This window comes from Blennius ocellaris, assembly GCF_963422515.1.
Source record: "Blennius ocellaris genome assembly, chromosome: 14".
NCBI classification, from domain to species: Eukaryota; Metazoa; Chordata; class Actinopteri; order Blenniiformes; family Blenniidae; genus Blennius; species Blennius ocellaris.
This window is the reverse complement of record NC_137663.1, coordinates 22,871,581-22,884,802: the sequence shown is the minus strand read 5'-3', so window position 1 is coordinate 22,884,802 and position 13,222 is coordinate 22,871,581. Positions and strand designations below refer to the sequence as shown.

The window sequence follows — 13,222 nt, the reverse complement described above, 5'->3', positions numbered from 1 at the left end:
AAAAGAGCCGAGTTTACGAGAGGGTGAGGAGAGCAGCGGTCCACGAGGCAGACGGGAATCCTCCACAAAGAGTCTTTCACGGCGTCTGACTCAGAGCGTCGGGACAGAGACGCTCACTATACAGTTGCGTGTGGAAATGTGGGCAGACTGGGTCGAGCAGAACGAAGTTAATTGAACCTCTTTTCGCCAAAAGAGACGGGAAAGAAATTCAGCTTAATGTTGATTTGATGTGTGATTTTTGAAAAAGTTTCTAGCTTTTTATTTATAGACAATAAAAAAATAGAATAGAATCTCAGGATGTCGGCCAATGATAGCCGGGATCTCACACTGTGTACTTTGTTCTCTAAATACTCTGGTTCAGACATACTTGTTGTATCACGGCAAGTTATGGAGCACTTCTCAAAACCAGGATAACAAAGTGCGTTATAACAACACATGTTATGTAACCAGAGCTCACAATGAAGAGAAATGTGAATGGCTGTCTTTTTTTTTTTCTTATTAGCAATCTACGTCACTTGGAAGAGCAGTATAAAGTACTTTGTGGTGCATCACTGCCAGTTAGTGGTCACCATAGAAGTCATACGTATGGAAGTATGTCCATGATGTGTTTTAATGATACTGGATTGTTACACAAATTACATATCTGACAGCAGAAGAGAGATAAATGGATGCACGACAAGAACTATATGATAAATGTACATAAAATATGTCCACACTACAAAGAGTAGAGATCATCAGCACTCAAAACCTATTTTATCTACTTTTCAGCTGATACAGAAAGTACTAGATGTTTCTTGATAGTAAGAGGATTGAAACCATGTTAACCATAAACAAACACTTCACACAATAGATTAAATAACGATGTTTCTGTATTAAAATGTCCCCGCAATCATATTTCAAATTATAATGTGTTTATTTAAGACCCCTTGCACTTCCTCCCGAACTTTTTAATCTTGTATTTTTAACCTTCGTATCATAAATTAATCTGAATTGAAGACTTTTAATTTGAGATATGAATCAACTTTAAAATGTCCAGATGCCTTCATGACTTTTAAAGTATAACTAGAATGAAATTTAAATTTTTTTCTCGCCCAGTCAATTTTTTGTTCCCTCATTTAGCCACTAGATGGAGACACATTCTCATTAATAAACACTGACCCCAGCTCAGACTGAATAGTCTATAAATTACCTGGATGACAGGAAAATCAGCAATACTGTACTATAATAATTAGATTTTTTTTTTTTTTTATAACAGAGATAAATAAAATAATGTGAAAGAAATATTTTTTCTTCCCCCCCAGGATGAATAACAAAGAAAAGACTCCTGTTTGAGGCTCCCGTCAGACATTCACGACCTCTCTGGTCGCTTTAACTGCTGAAACAGTGATTGTGAAGGTTCTGCCAGCCTCCGTCTCTCTTTCAGCTCGCAAATTCAAGTGAACACCCCCCCCCCCCCCCCCCCCCCCCCCATGCAGGCCCCCCCACGGTGCTGAAGCACCCACTGCACACCCACACCACGGCCCTCCAGCCAACCTCCATGACGCTGATATGAAGGGGGGGTGGGGATGAGGAACGTGCGATTGGATGCTGACACACGCAGACAAACGGACTCCGCGGTCTGAGAGCCTTCGCGTCCGATCATCTCGATGCTGGAAGTCGGGGACAAACGAGTGACGCTCCACAGATAATGGCTTTTGAAACACAAACAGGCCAACGTGCCATCGCTCTGGAATCATGGCGGACAGGAGATGCACGGTAATAAACTGATAATCCAAAGACAGATCAGGACAACAATCAAATGCACCCGCCAACATACCTCCCCCTTTTACATTCAGGCTGGCAGATTGATGCTGGTGGCAACAAAAACCCATCTGGGTCAGTGGTCATTTCCTGCTGCTGTGAACGCACCACCTGCAGTGTGCTGCAGGGGCTGCAGCTATTGTGGCTAATCGTTAACAATTACAGGGGGGGTCTACATCCGGCGGGCTCACTTCAGCACCAGACAAACTGGCAGTCCGGTAAAGACACATGATACTGGAGGAAAATCAGTTCAAGTGAAGCTAACCAAGCAGGGGGAAAAGAAAAAAAAAGAAGCTCAGAGTATATCTGCTTTTGCTGGAATATATTAAGAGACCAGATGAATCCAGGGGTTGCTGCAACAGCAGGGAACCTCTGGAGGTCTGGGAGATGCTATTTCAAAAGAATTTTAAGGGCAAGACATCTTTTTAAATTTTATACTAAAACACACATATGGGGAGACTATTTGTAAGTAATAAAACTGTAATGGAAGCTTTAATGCAAATCCGTAGTGAGAATGATTTTATGTCAACTTTATTAAAACTTAATGAACATTTCACATGGAGAGATCCGACTAGAACCAAAAGAAAAAATCTTTTTTTCATTTGGTAATTTCTTAATAAAATCTTGTGAGGTGCAATGTAGTAGAAGCTCCCCTGATATATACTATTGCAGTATTGCCTGTGATTCAATGGAGGCTGAAGTCATAGTTCCTGCATATATCTGATCCATAACATTGTAAAGAGTTGTGTTGCACAGCTCGGGGCAGGGGTGAGCAACTTTGACTTTTTTCCATTGTGTTTGACCGCCGTTCATCACGCAAACACACCGAAAACACAATGAAAGTTTTGTGCTTCTCCCTGAAAACAGTGTCACGTAAGCGGGGCCTAATCAACATGCACGTTTTGGATATTTCTCACCTTTAAATAAACGTATTAATATTGAGTAACACAGAAGACACGAAGGAAATTGGAATCTTTTTCAGGAGGGACCTTCCAGACGGCAACTGATAAAGTCGAATTACTTTCATACAGTATATTCTACATTCAAGACCAGGGAGGTTTGAGAGGCGCAAATTCAAACACCTCTGGATAATTTCCACCTGAGGGACCAGAATCATTCATCCGCCATCTGATCACAAACACCCCATGCAATCTTTTAGATTCCACATTCCTCCCCCATCTGTCGCATCATCGCACCGTCGAGTAAGTCTGCACAGGTCGAAGCGAAGCCGGCTGCTTTCTCGACTGTACCTTCCCCTGTCCGCGTGCTCTTACCCCAGGAGGCAGCCCATCCGGCGGCGTGGGGGAGACGGTCTCTCCGTCAGGCCCCTGGGGCGCGCACAGCTGGGGCGACATGGTGGGCGATTCATCTATGTAGGGCAGCGTCTCCGAGCCGTCCTGAGACTTGCCGTCTTCTGCGCCGTCCCCCTCGTAGCCATCTGTGTTATAGTTGAAGTCTGGAGGACGGGTGAGGGGAGGGGAGGGGAGGAAGACGGTGACGGAGGAAGAGAGGAGAGAGAGAGGAGAGAGGAGAGAGGAGAGAGAGAGGAGAGAGGAGAGAGGAGAGAGGAGAGAGGAGAGAGGAGAGAGGAGAGAGGAGAGAGGAGAGAGGAGGGAGAGAGGAGAGAGGAGGGAGAGAGGAGAGAGGAGAGAGGAGAGAGGAGAGAGGAGAGAGGAGAGAGGAGAGAGGAGGGAGAGAGGAGAGAGGAGGGAGAGAGGAGAGAGGAGAGAGGAGAGAGGAGAGAGGAGAGAGGAGAGAGAGAGAGAGAGAGAGAGGCAGATTAGCATTTGACTGCAATAACCAAGGCGGTTCTTTATGAATGAATCTGCAGAGAAGTGCCTCCTAAGTGCACGATGAGAAATAACTGCAACCAAATTAAAGAAATGCTCAGGCTTTATCTTTTCAACCAACAGTTGAAACAGTTGTTGCTATAGATACGACAATAGGTGAAACGACAATAACCACAGCCTTCCGCCGCCGCTGTGAAGCTCGGTGGCGTCAAAAGCTGAGAAAAGAAAAGCCACAGCCGACCCAAATGCACAATATGTGAATCCTTTGTGCCCAGAATCCGAACCTCCGAGTGCTTTAAAGTGGCAAACATTTTAAGAAGTGTCTCACTCTGTGTCTCAGAGTGTCGGTATTTCACATTTCCAGCTCGGTGTCTGCACCGAGGTCGAGTTTCATGTCCTGTGACAACGCTGGCGCTCAGGCCTGAGCGGCAGTGACAGATCCAGTGGAAGGGAACAGCGCTGACTCGGAGATGACCCTCGCCCTTGCATTTACAGCAGAATAACAAAAAAGCCGGGGGAGATAAGAAAGCCCAGTGTCAAATAAAAACAATATTACTTTTTTTTTTTTTTTTTTTTTTAATGTCGGTTGCCTGGAAAATCACTAATGGTGATAACCTGGCAGAGAAAAATATATCATATTACAATCATTTATTGAATCCTTTCTTGGTACACAGGAATGAAACCAAGCATTTGTTTAAAAAAACAAAACGGCGGAATTATTTGAAGTAAAGGAAGAGAAGAGCAAACACCAACAAAACGTGATCAGGGATCATTTTGCACCAGGTTTCATTAAATTTGGCTTTATGTTGAGATCATAGTCATTTTCTGTAGTAATTGTTCATTTTTTTTGCAAAAATATAGACATTTTTATCACGTATACTCTGCGACACGACAAAGGTAAACTGTAAAGTTGAAATTTAAAGGTTATTGCATCATAATTTTACTGGTCCATTCAGCTCAAGATAAAATTGGGCCGTATGTGGCCCCTGAAATAAAATATGTTAGACATACTCAATATAGATCAATGGTTCCCAAAACCTTTTTTTGTTTGGGACACTCAGATTGTGTTTATGTCTGGTTTGCCACAACATTACGGTCGAACTAAACACCAGCGGTTCCACTCACTTTCACCAACTTACAAAAGCAGGAACCTCAAAAGTTTAAAAATCCTCTTGAAATTATAATTTCGACAATCACAGAGGAGGAATAGCATTTAGCCCATTCATGCTTTTAGGAAACTAAATATGACACAGGGATAGAATGTTGTTGTTTTTTTTTAAGATAAAACTGTCTTTAAAATCTTGTCGTTCGAAACTAAAAAAGGGTCTAAAATGGATTTCAAAAGGTTGGACATTGTAGAGAAGTTTGTTTTATGGAAATTCACGCAAAATGGATTGCACGCATGATAGTAATAAAAAAAACAAAAAGGCATCACATTTGAATGAGATGATCAGAACCGACAGTGAAGCACCTCGATCCCTTTTCAACGTTATATGCAACAAGTGTCACATTTAACTTTCACACACTACAACCTTACATTCTGGGTCAGATCTACCCGATATGATTGGGTTTGTCCCTTTAATGAATTCGTAATAGAAGAAGTGCATCACTAAAAGAGAGCAAAAAGCAGAACCGACTGCTTGAGGAGACGAGTTATGTCGTTCCGTGGGAGGCGTGTGGGCGTGCCCGTCTTCCCACACCGAGGTCAATCGCCCCCCCCCCCCCTTTAGAAGTTCTCCTCTCTGATTCCACCACAAACAACGCCGGAGAAAGTGTTGTTGTCGGTGTGACGGCTACCAGACGAGACTAACGAGGCTCCAATGAGAAGTGAGAGGACAGTGAAAAGCAAGGGGTCGGTTCCCACACGGGACCGCCACACACCACCGACTCCCTGCTGCTGGGCGCCGACTACCTCCGCCACTGTCCTGCCAACCTGTCAGTCAAAACACAGCCTCCATCTGCTCGCCGCATGTAAGTGCGTGTGTGTGGAGCGTGGAGAGTAGCAGTCGCCATATGGTTTATTTTGTAGCTGAGGGGCAAAAAAAAAAAAAAGAAAAAGGCTGACAAATGGTTTGGGTTTGACTTTATGAAGCGTGTAGAGAAAACACTGATTATGCTGATGTGATGTGGGAAAACACAAGCAAAAAAAAAAGGAAAAAAAAACACGAGGCAATAAGGTGGAGACGGATGGGGCTGAAAGGATTTGTCCGGCTCCAACTGTGGCGCGATCACACCGCAGAGAGAAGATCTGCTCCTCCAATAAGGAGGCCTGAGAGTGTTTGTCTATCTCCTCCGTCTCACCCCATCTGCTCTGCCCTCGGATTCTACGTTGCACCTCCTGGAACTCCTGTCAGGCTATTTGTCCATAATCCGCTGAGGTGGGAACCCTAAAAAAAACTCCCAATTAATCACTCGATTTCATAACGCTGAAAAGCATGCGTGGATGCTGAAATGTAATTCTCCACACGTGGCCGACTCGTGGAGCTTCGACCAAGTTTGAAGGACACGAGTCGTCGGAGTCACTTTCTGTTCGTGTGACTCACTCGGCGAGCAATCTGCCACGTGAGCGCTCATCATTTGTACTCGTCATTTCTGATTAGTCAAATTAATACAAATCAGCGGGAGAGAGAAGAAACACGTGAAACAACAAATGCTGAATAACAAGTGCAGCGTTGTCATAATATACAAGTGCATCTGGAAAAAATGTTATACGTTTCAGATTCATTACTCATATATACAAATACATCAGTCCTTTCTGTTCTAATTTGCATCATCATTGGTTTTGTGTTGCAAGAATATTCGTGTTTTGTACTTTCATAGTGCAGCTGTTTACAAGGACAGCCCGTCACACACCTCGCCATGTTTAAAGGCTGAGACCTATGTATTTGAGCTCCATGCAGGATCTTCCAGACCATTGATTTCAGCACAATGAGTCACAAGCACTTTGAGATCGGTCAAAAATGGAACCTGTGCAACTTCAAACCAGAAAATGTGTTTGTCTTTTTTAATGCACTGGCGGCTGTGGTGCTACGGAGCCCAGGTTGCTTTGTGAGCAGCTCATCAGCACTCCAGCTCTGATTATCTCTCATCTTCACCTCGACGACGGCAGACAATTTCTGCAGGGTTCAGATCAGGCCAGCTAATGAGACGCGCGCTAATAAAAGTCTCGAGAAGCTATTGCAGAGTGGACGGGAAAATCAAATCAGCATCTCCACGCAGCTCGTCAGCAGAAGGAGCTCTGGTAAACCCGCCAGTGACGCTGCAATAATTTAGATATTAGTAAAGCCACACTGGAAGTTTCACGTCGAAATGGGCAAGGATGTCCATTTCCTCGAAAACAGCAGAAATGCTGAAAGTGGTGCGACTGTTTGATTTTGTAATGAAACCACACACACAGAGAACGATACGTATTGGGTTTTTTTCTTTAAGTTAAACATAAATAAGACAGAGGTCACACAATGGGTCATTTAAGTGCAACCTTTTTGGACTGAGTAAACAACAGAAGCACCGTCAGGAGGAACCAGCCTGACAGGTTTTATTTGTTTACAGCTGAGCAACTTCACAATAAGACCTTCGGGTGGGAAATTCAGAACAGGAAATTGGTTTTCGAACTCTCTGAGGTAAATGTTCAGTTTTGTCTCGATAAGTCAGTATGTGAACGACGCTTCACAAACGCATTGGAAATTTAAATATAGAAACTGTGATGAATTTTTAAAAAAAAGCTGCATTTTCATTTGACATTAATCAACACAGCGCAAAAAAAACAACCCAATTAGCACAGGAAATGCACTCCAGCACCCTGTAATCGAGTTCCTCCATCAGCGTTATATCAACAAGTTCAGGTTGCTAAAAAAAAAATGTAAAGGCCGAGTTGACGTTAGAAGCACTGAATGAAAAGGTTTCCCCGTGCCCGAGCATGCACGCAGACCCATACAGGCCGCCTCAGTCAACTGACGCACCCCGACAATCCCCGCGTGTGAAAACACACAAAAAAATCAATCAATTCATCAATAAGAACCTGCGCTCGGTGCTCGACGGAGCGGCCCGCCTCCGCTCGTGGCACACGGGCAAGTTCAACGTGACACACGAGGGCCGGCGCGCAGAATTGGAAGCTGATCAAGAAATCGATAGGCTTTGGCCGTGATGCTACACCGCGGCGAACGCAGACGCGGCACTGACCCACATGCCTGCACACACAAGCACAGGTCGACCCCCGACTCACCGCTCACGAAGTGGGACCGAATGGAACAAACCGCCTCGAAGAAGAACGCCATGAGTGGGGCCGGCCGGGCAGCCGAGTTCAGTCTGGGATGAGGTCGCTTGCTCACCGGCGAGCGTCCATGTCGAGTCCTTCGACTCGAACTCAAACAACGCTTAACAGGGAGGCTTACTATATACGAGAGAGACGGTCCGGTGGTGGTGAACACTTCCACTTGTTTAAAAAAAAAAAAAGCAGTCATTGAAATCCAGGAAACAATGTTGTATTCAAGCACGCCCACTGACGAGGAGGAAGCACCAAACACACACAAAGAGCATTTACAGTATGTCGCCGCGTCACTTCCCAGCTGGACAGTATGGGCGACCTTTCACTGGGTCACGGTTCAACACCGTCAAGACGTCTTATGTGTGGAGGATAGATGCACGAATGATGCATACTTTATGAGCAGTTTGCAGGGGGGGGAAAAAAATAAAAAATGGGGTTTCTGGTTGAGATGTGCTGCAGTTGGAGCCGCAAGACGGAGAGAGATCCGTTCAAACGTCACACTGGAGGCAACAAGCCGACGCAGAGAAGCCTGCTGCGGATTAGTGCAGCATTTGAATTACCATGTCGCTGCAAGCTTCCACTCCAGAATCCAGAAAGCATATGAAATGGGAAGCAAACTGTGCTCGGCTATTTATGGAACTGTTTGAATTCACAGTTTGGATTTTTTTCCCCCCCGCTATTAAACTGGCTTTAGCTGTAATCGAAAAGAGGAAACGGGTACGAGACACCCGTCACGATTCTACACGACGAATAGACAATATCACCGAGGCACCTCAGTGTTTCTATTGGATCGTTAATGCCAGCAGGAAATAACAACAATACCAGTACTTCCACAAGTCTACACAGAACGTATGTGCCTGGAAATGTCTTTTTTTTTTTTAAAGGTTTCTCTTTCAAAAGGTCATCCTGGGAGAGCAAAGAGCCACATATGTACATAAAATCCTATTTTGACAGCACCACTAAAACATTTGGCTTGTGCTGTTCGCCATTAACAACAGAAACAACAATTCAAAAGCTGTAAATACACCATGGGGAGAGAAAAAAACAACAACAACAAGCATTTCTGGGTTGATTTTTTATTCCTTCCACTGATCAGGACAACACTCTCTCTCTCTCTCTCTCGCTTTCTCTCTGCTACTTTGAAGTTGCCTTGCGTTTCAACGAAATGCTCAGGGAAATTAGTGCAGCCCAAGAGAAAACGCAAGCACTCTCACTGTCATTCACACAACACACAATTACTCCGAGGCTCTGCTGCGTGTCGCTGGAGTCGCATCAATGAGGCTCCAGTTAATAAGGAACGGCCTGAAATCTCTCGAACGCACACTGACGCATACAAACACACACGACATAAAGCAAATCGACAACAGCTGTGTGCAAAAAAAGCCCAGCGTTTAAATCAACCGTACACACTGACTCAGCAGTTTCACGTCAAACAGGAAGAAATACACGATTTGCAAAAGAAATGAAATGGAAGGAGAAAATAAGAATCAATGAGGTCAAAGCTGTCCAAATCTCATTTAATCCTACCCCTTATACACCTCAACCATCAGTCCCCCTGTATTTTATATATGTTATATATGTTCATGTATATATACATATCCCCACACACCAACAAAGTCTATATCTATATTCTTTGCAAGAAGAAAAAATTACCTAAACTAAACAACAAAAAACAAACCAGTAAATAGGAATATAGCTAAATAATATACCATTCTTTCACCCATGTGTACAGCCTATCCTCCTAACACCATTGCTTTGTATTGTTTTTTTTAATTGAATGGTGGTCGGACACTGCCTTAGCTCCGCCCCCAAACTGTTCCGCAACCTCACTCCGCATACTGAAAGACAAAATCGCTTCCATGTTTCAACTTTAAATCCCTTCACCAGTTGTAACACCCGTCTCCATATGATCTCTATAGCCAGTATCATCCAAATATTAAACACAAGTAGCAAAGATGAGAGTGAGTGTGAGCGACGCGTCGTGACGGGCCACGAGATAACGCGTCTGACAAAAGATGAACCTTTTGTTGTTGTTTTTTTGAAAAGTGGAAATCTGAAGTGAGGATCATGTCATTTGTAGCTACATGAATAAACCATCACGTAACATATGTGATCCTTTGAAGAGGGGTCAGGGGTGACGGGCTTGAGAGGCAGCTTAGTGTGCAATTTCACTGAGGGATACATGGAGGAGTGCATTTCATCAATACACCAGCACCTTCTCATGTGATTTTGGCCGCCGACAGCTGGCGGATGCGGCGTCAGACACTGAGGTGACGTGTGTGATTCGTCTTGTTCATCTATACTGGTGGGGAGAAAAAAAAAAACCTGACTGGACAGAAAAAACGTGGGATTTCTGTGGGGATAAAGGATTTCGGTCAACGTGAAAGCGTACCTGTAGCGCAAGTTAAGAAACTCTGGTCGGACCCTGCCTCCGACTCACCCAGCCCACTGTCAGCTTCCGTCACCGTCGCTGTCGGCCGCATGACGGACGGCTTTAAATCCACCTGTCATTCTCAATAACCCATGTTGCCCGTGTTTGCAAAAGGAAAGGACAGAGGCTGCCATGACAACCGAGCGCCAACGCTTCCTGCTCGCCGATAATCTGCTGCAGTGGTGTCACAGTGTTTGACAGAGCCGCGCTATTTATACCACAAGACTTAGAGAAACTTTTTTTTTTTAAAAAGCCGAAGAGCCCGAGACAGAAAGTAGCCGCCGGCGCCGAGTAACGAGAGCAGACCTTCGCTGCGCCGTCCACCACCAAAACCAGAACCCTCTGCAGGGAAGGCCTCCTTATGAACTAAACTAAACTGATCGGACTTTATTAATCCCCTCGGGGGGGAAATTAATTTCCCTGCAGTGACCCCATTGATTTTCAAGGTCCTCGGTAGGCAGCCACATGAGAGCGCTCCTAATGGAACTGACAAAGATGAAGGGTGAAGGACACTTTGACGTGTGGACGGCGGGAGACGAGGACTCCGACCTGCAACCTGACGTCTGAAAGGACGACCGCGCAACCGACTGAGACAGCAAAACACAACATCCTCAATCAAAGCAAAGGAAGGGCTTTGTGTTCCGCAACCTTCAGCCCAAAAGTCTTGCAGTTTAACAAGGATCCGCTCCGTAAGGGGCTCCGCGGCTCTGGCTTCAGGGTGGGATCTCAACATCAGATGACCGAGAGTTTGACTTGATGTTTCACTCAGAGGCTGTGCCAGCTATGCAAAGCGCTTACCTATTTATAACACACGAGTATAATCACTTCCCTTTTTCCTCCCGTTTGGCTGCTCTCCAGGTCGGTAGCTGCACGGCAGGAAGGTAGAGAGAAAAATTTGGACGGGATCAAGCAGTGAAAGGGGGGGGGGGGGGGGGGGGAACTAAACAAAACGACGGGGGCAGCTCAAACGTCAGCGGTTTCACACGTACGTTTAAAACCGCCGCGGTGGGACGGACGCTCCTCCGGCTGTTTCAACGTGCTCCACATGCAGCTGCAGCACAGCTGGAGTCAGTGGACATTGGTCGCTGCTGTCATCTCGACAATAATGGCTGTAATTTCATCCAGTCTTTTGACTGGAGACGTGTGTCACCGGGCAGGCAGATGCGTCACTGCACTGGAATACTGCAGCCGAAAACACACAGCGACACTGTACACAAACAGAATCCTGGTGGTTCAACGAGATGCTGACGGTGGCCAACCAACGTAGAAATTCAAGGCGTCATTTCATGACTGCAAGTAGAGCGTTGAGTCACCTTGATTCTAGTTCCATTCTCAAAAAGCTTTAATTCAACTCCATCTGTTTGTTGTTCGTCAAACTTTACACGTGAAGTTAAACTGGAAAGTTTTTCCACCTCCATTGGTATTTTTGTTCATTGGAAAATTTTGCATCGAAACAGCAGAAACACGAAGAAAATGCAGGCGTACAAACGGCTTTAATCAGATTTATCGTCCACTTATAAATCTGCCGTTTAATCTGATGGCAACGGAGGTTTGTCGATATTTTGCAGCAACAACACGTCAGACGAACGAGCACCGGTGAAATGGTTTCTCCCGACGGGTCAGAGGCCGCGCTGGAGTTCCGTTTCGTCAATCGTCTGGACGGACGGTGTCAGAAGATCTGCCCTCTGTAATCTAATCTGTCAGAAGTGACCAGACGTCTTACAGTTTGTCCTCTTGTGTTAACCAAGAAAAGAAGAAGCGACCGTGGATCATCTTCCATCATCCCGCCTCCTCCACCCCGTCACACCCACCACCTCGCCCTGCAGCCTCTTTCAGCTTTATCTCTAAGCTACCCGGCCACAGCTGTAATCTGATGTGTTCATTTTTAATTATGCCACTCCCACTCACTCCCGTCGGAAATCCCGGCATCTTCATCTCTGAAAGCTCCGGCGCTACCGTCTCCAAACCAGACGGCACAGCGAGCCCGACTCCCGTCGTACCAAATGTATTCAAATACACAAGATTAACTCGTCTTTAAATCTCTCAAGGGAATAACAAGCGCAAAATGAATATAAAAGAAAATCAATGCATTGATCTTTCTGCTCCGATAAAACTTTATCAACAGCTTCCAAGACGCAGTAACGTAGTGAAGACGCTTGTTCGGCGTTCGAATGTTGACGTTTTTAAGAAGGCGATTATCGGCCATTTGAAACTGCTGCTGTGGAAGCAGGCAAGAAAGCAGGAATAAAGGTGGAGCGGTTATCTTTTTTCTTTTTTTTTTTTAGATCCTTTGGCCTGATTTTTCATACTAGCTGTTGCAAACTAATAAAGCCAAGGGAGGGGAAAAAAAAAAAAAAGTTGGTGCTGCAGTGTGAGAATTCAATCGGGAGTTGTTGCAGCCTTGCTCAGCACTTTTTTTTTTTCTTATAAAGAGAAGAGGGATTACATCATGCCCTGCAGTCAGTGAGCACTGTGTGGGCAGAGAGAAGCAGCCTCCGCAAACTGCTGCTGAAGCAGGATGCACACACTCACACACACACGCACACACACACTTCTACAATCACTCCGTGTGTTTCTGATGCAGCAAATCAAAGTGGTAATTAGAAAATTTGCACATGAGTGTGTGACAGCGTCGCAACATGACTCGACATGTTTATAATTCAGCCGGCTTTCCCGTTTGTGCCAGGGCTTTTTAAAATTCGCGGAGGTGAAGCCACATGACACACCTCTCGTGCTGAACGGCACATGTTTTGTCTCACACAGCAAGCAGCCATTTCTGGATTAAAAACTGGGCTTGATGTTAAGGCTGCATAAATCATTGCAAATTTAACATAATCCCGATACTCGTTGATCTGCAATTATGTTCCAATGCATACATACTCGGCAAAACAATCGAACTTCAAAAATGTAAGAAGAGTGCAAATAAAATGTAAGTGA

The 13,222-nt window shown here is 45.1% G+C and overlaps 1 protein-coding gene across 2 annotated transcripts in view; it reads right to left on the bottom strand.

Annotated features, from left to right (window-relative positions):
- The window catches only part of abr (ABR activator of RhoGEF and GTPase), a 133,891-nt gene that overhangs the window by 82,012 nt on the left and 38,657 nt on the right, over nt 1-13,222 (bottom strand). For both annotated transcript variants that reach the window (XM_080508799.1, XM_080508795.1), the window contains exon 2: nt 3,075-3,256. In XM_080508799.1, coding sequence (XP_080364925.1) covers nt 3,075-3,256 — 182 coding nt within the window. The remainder of the gene's footprint in view (nt 1-3,074; nt 3,257-13,222) is intronic.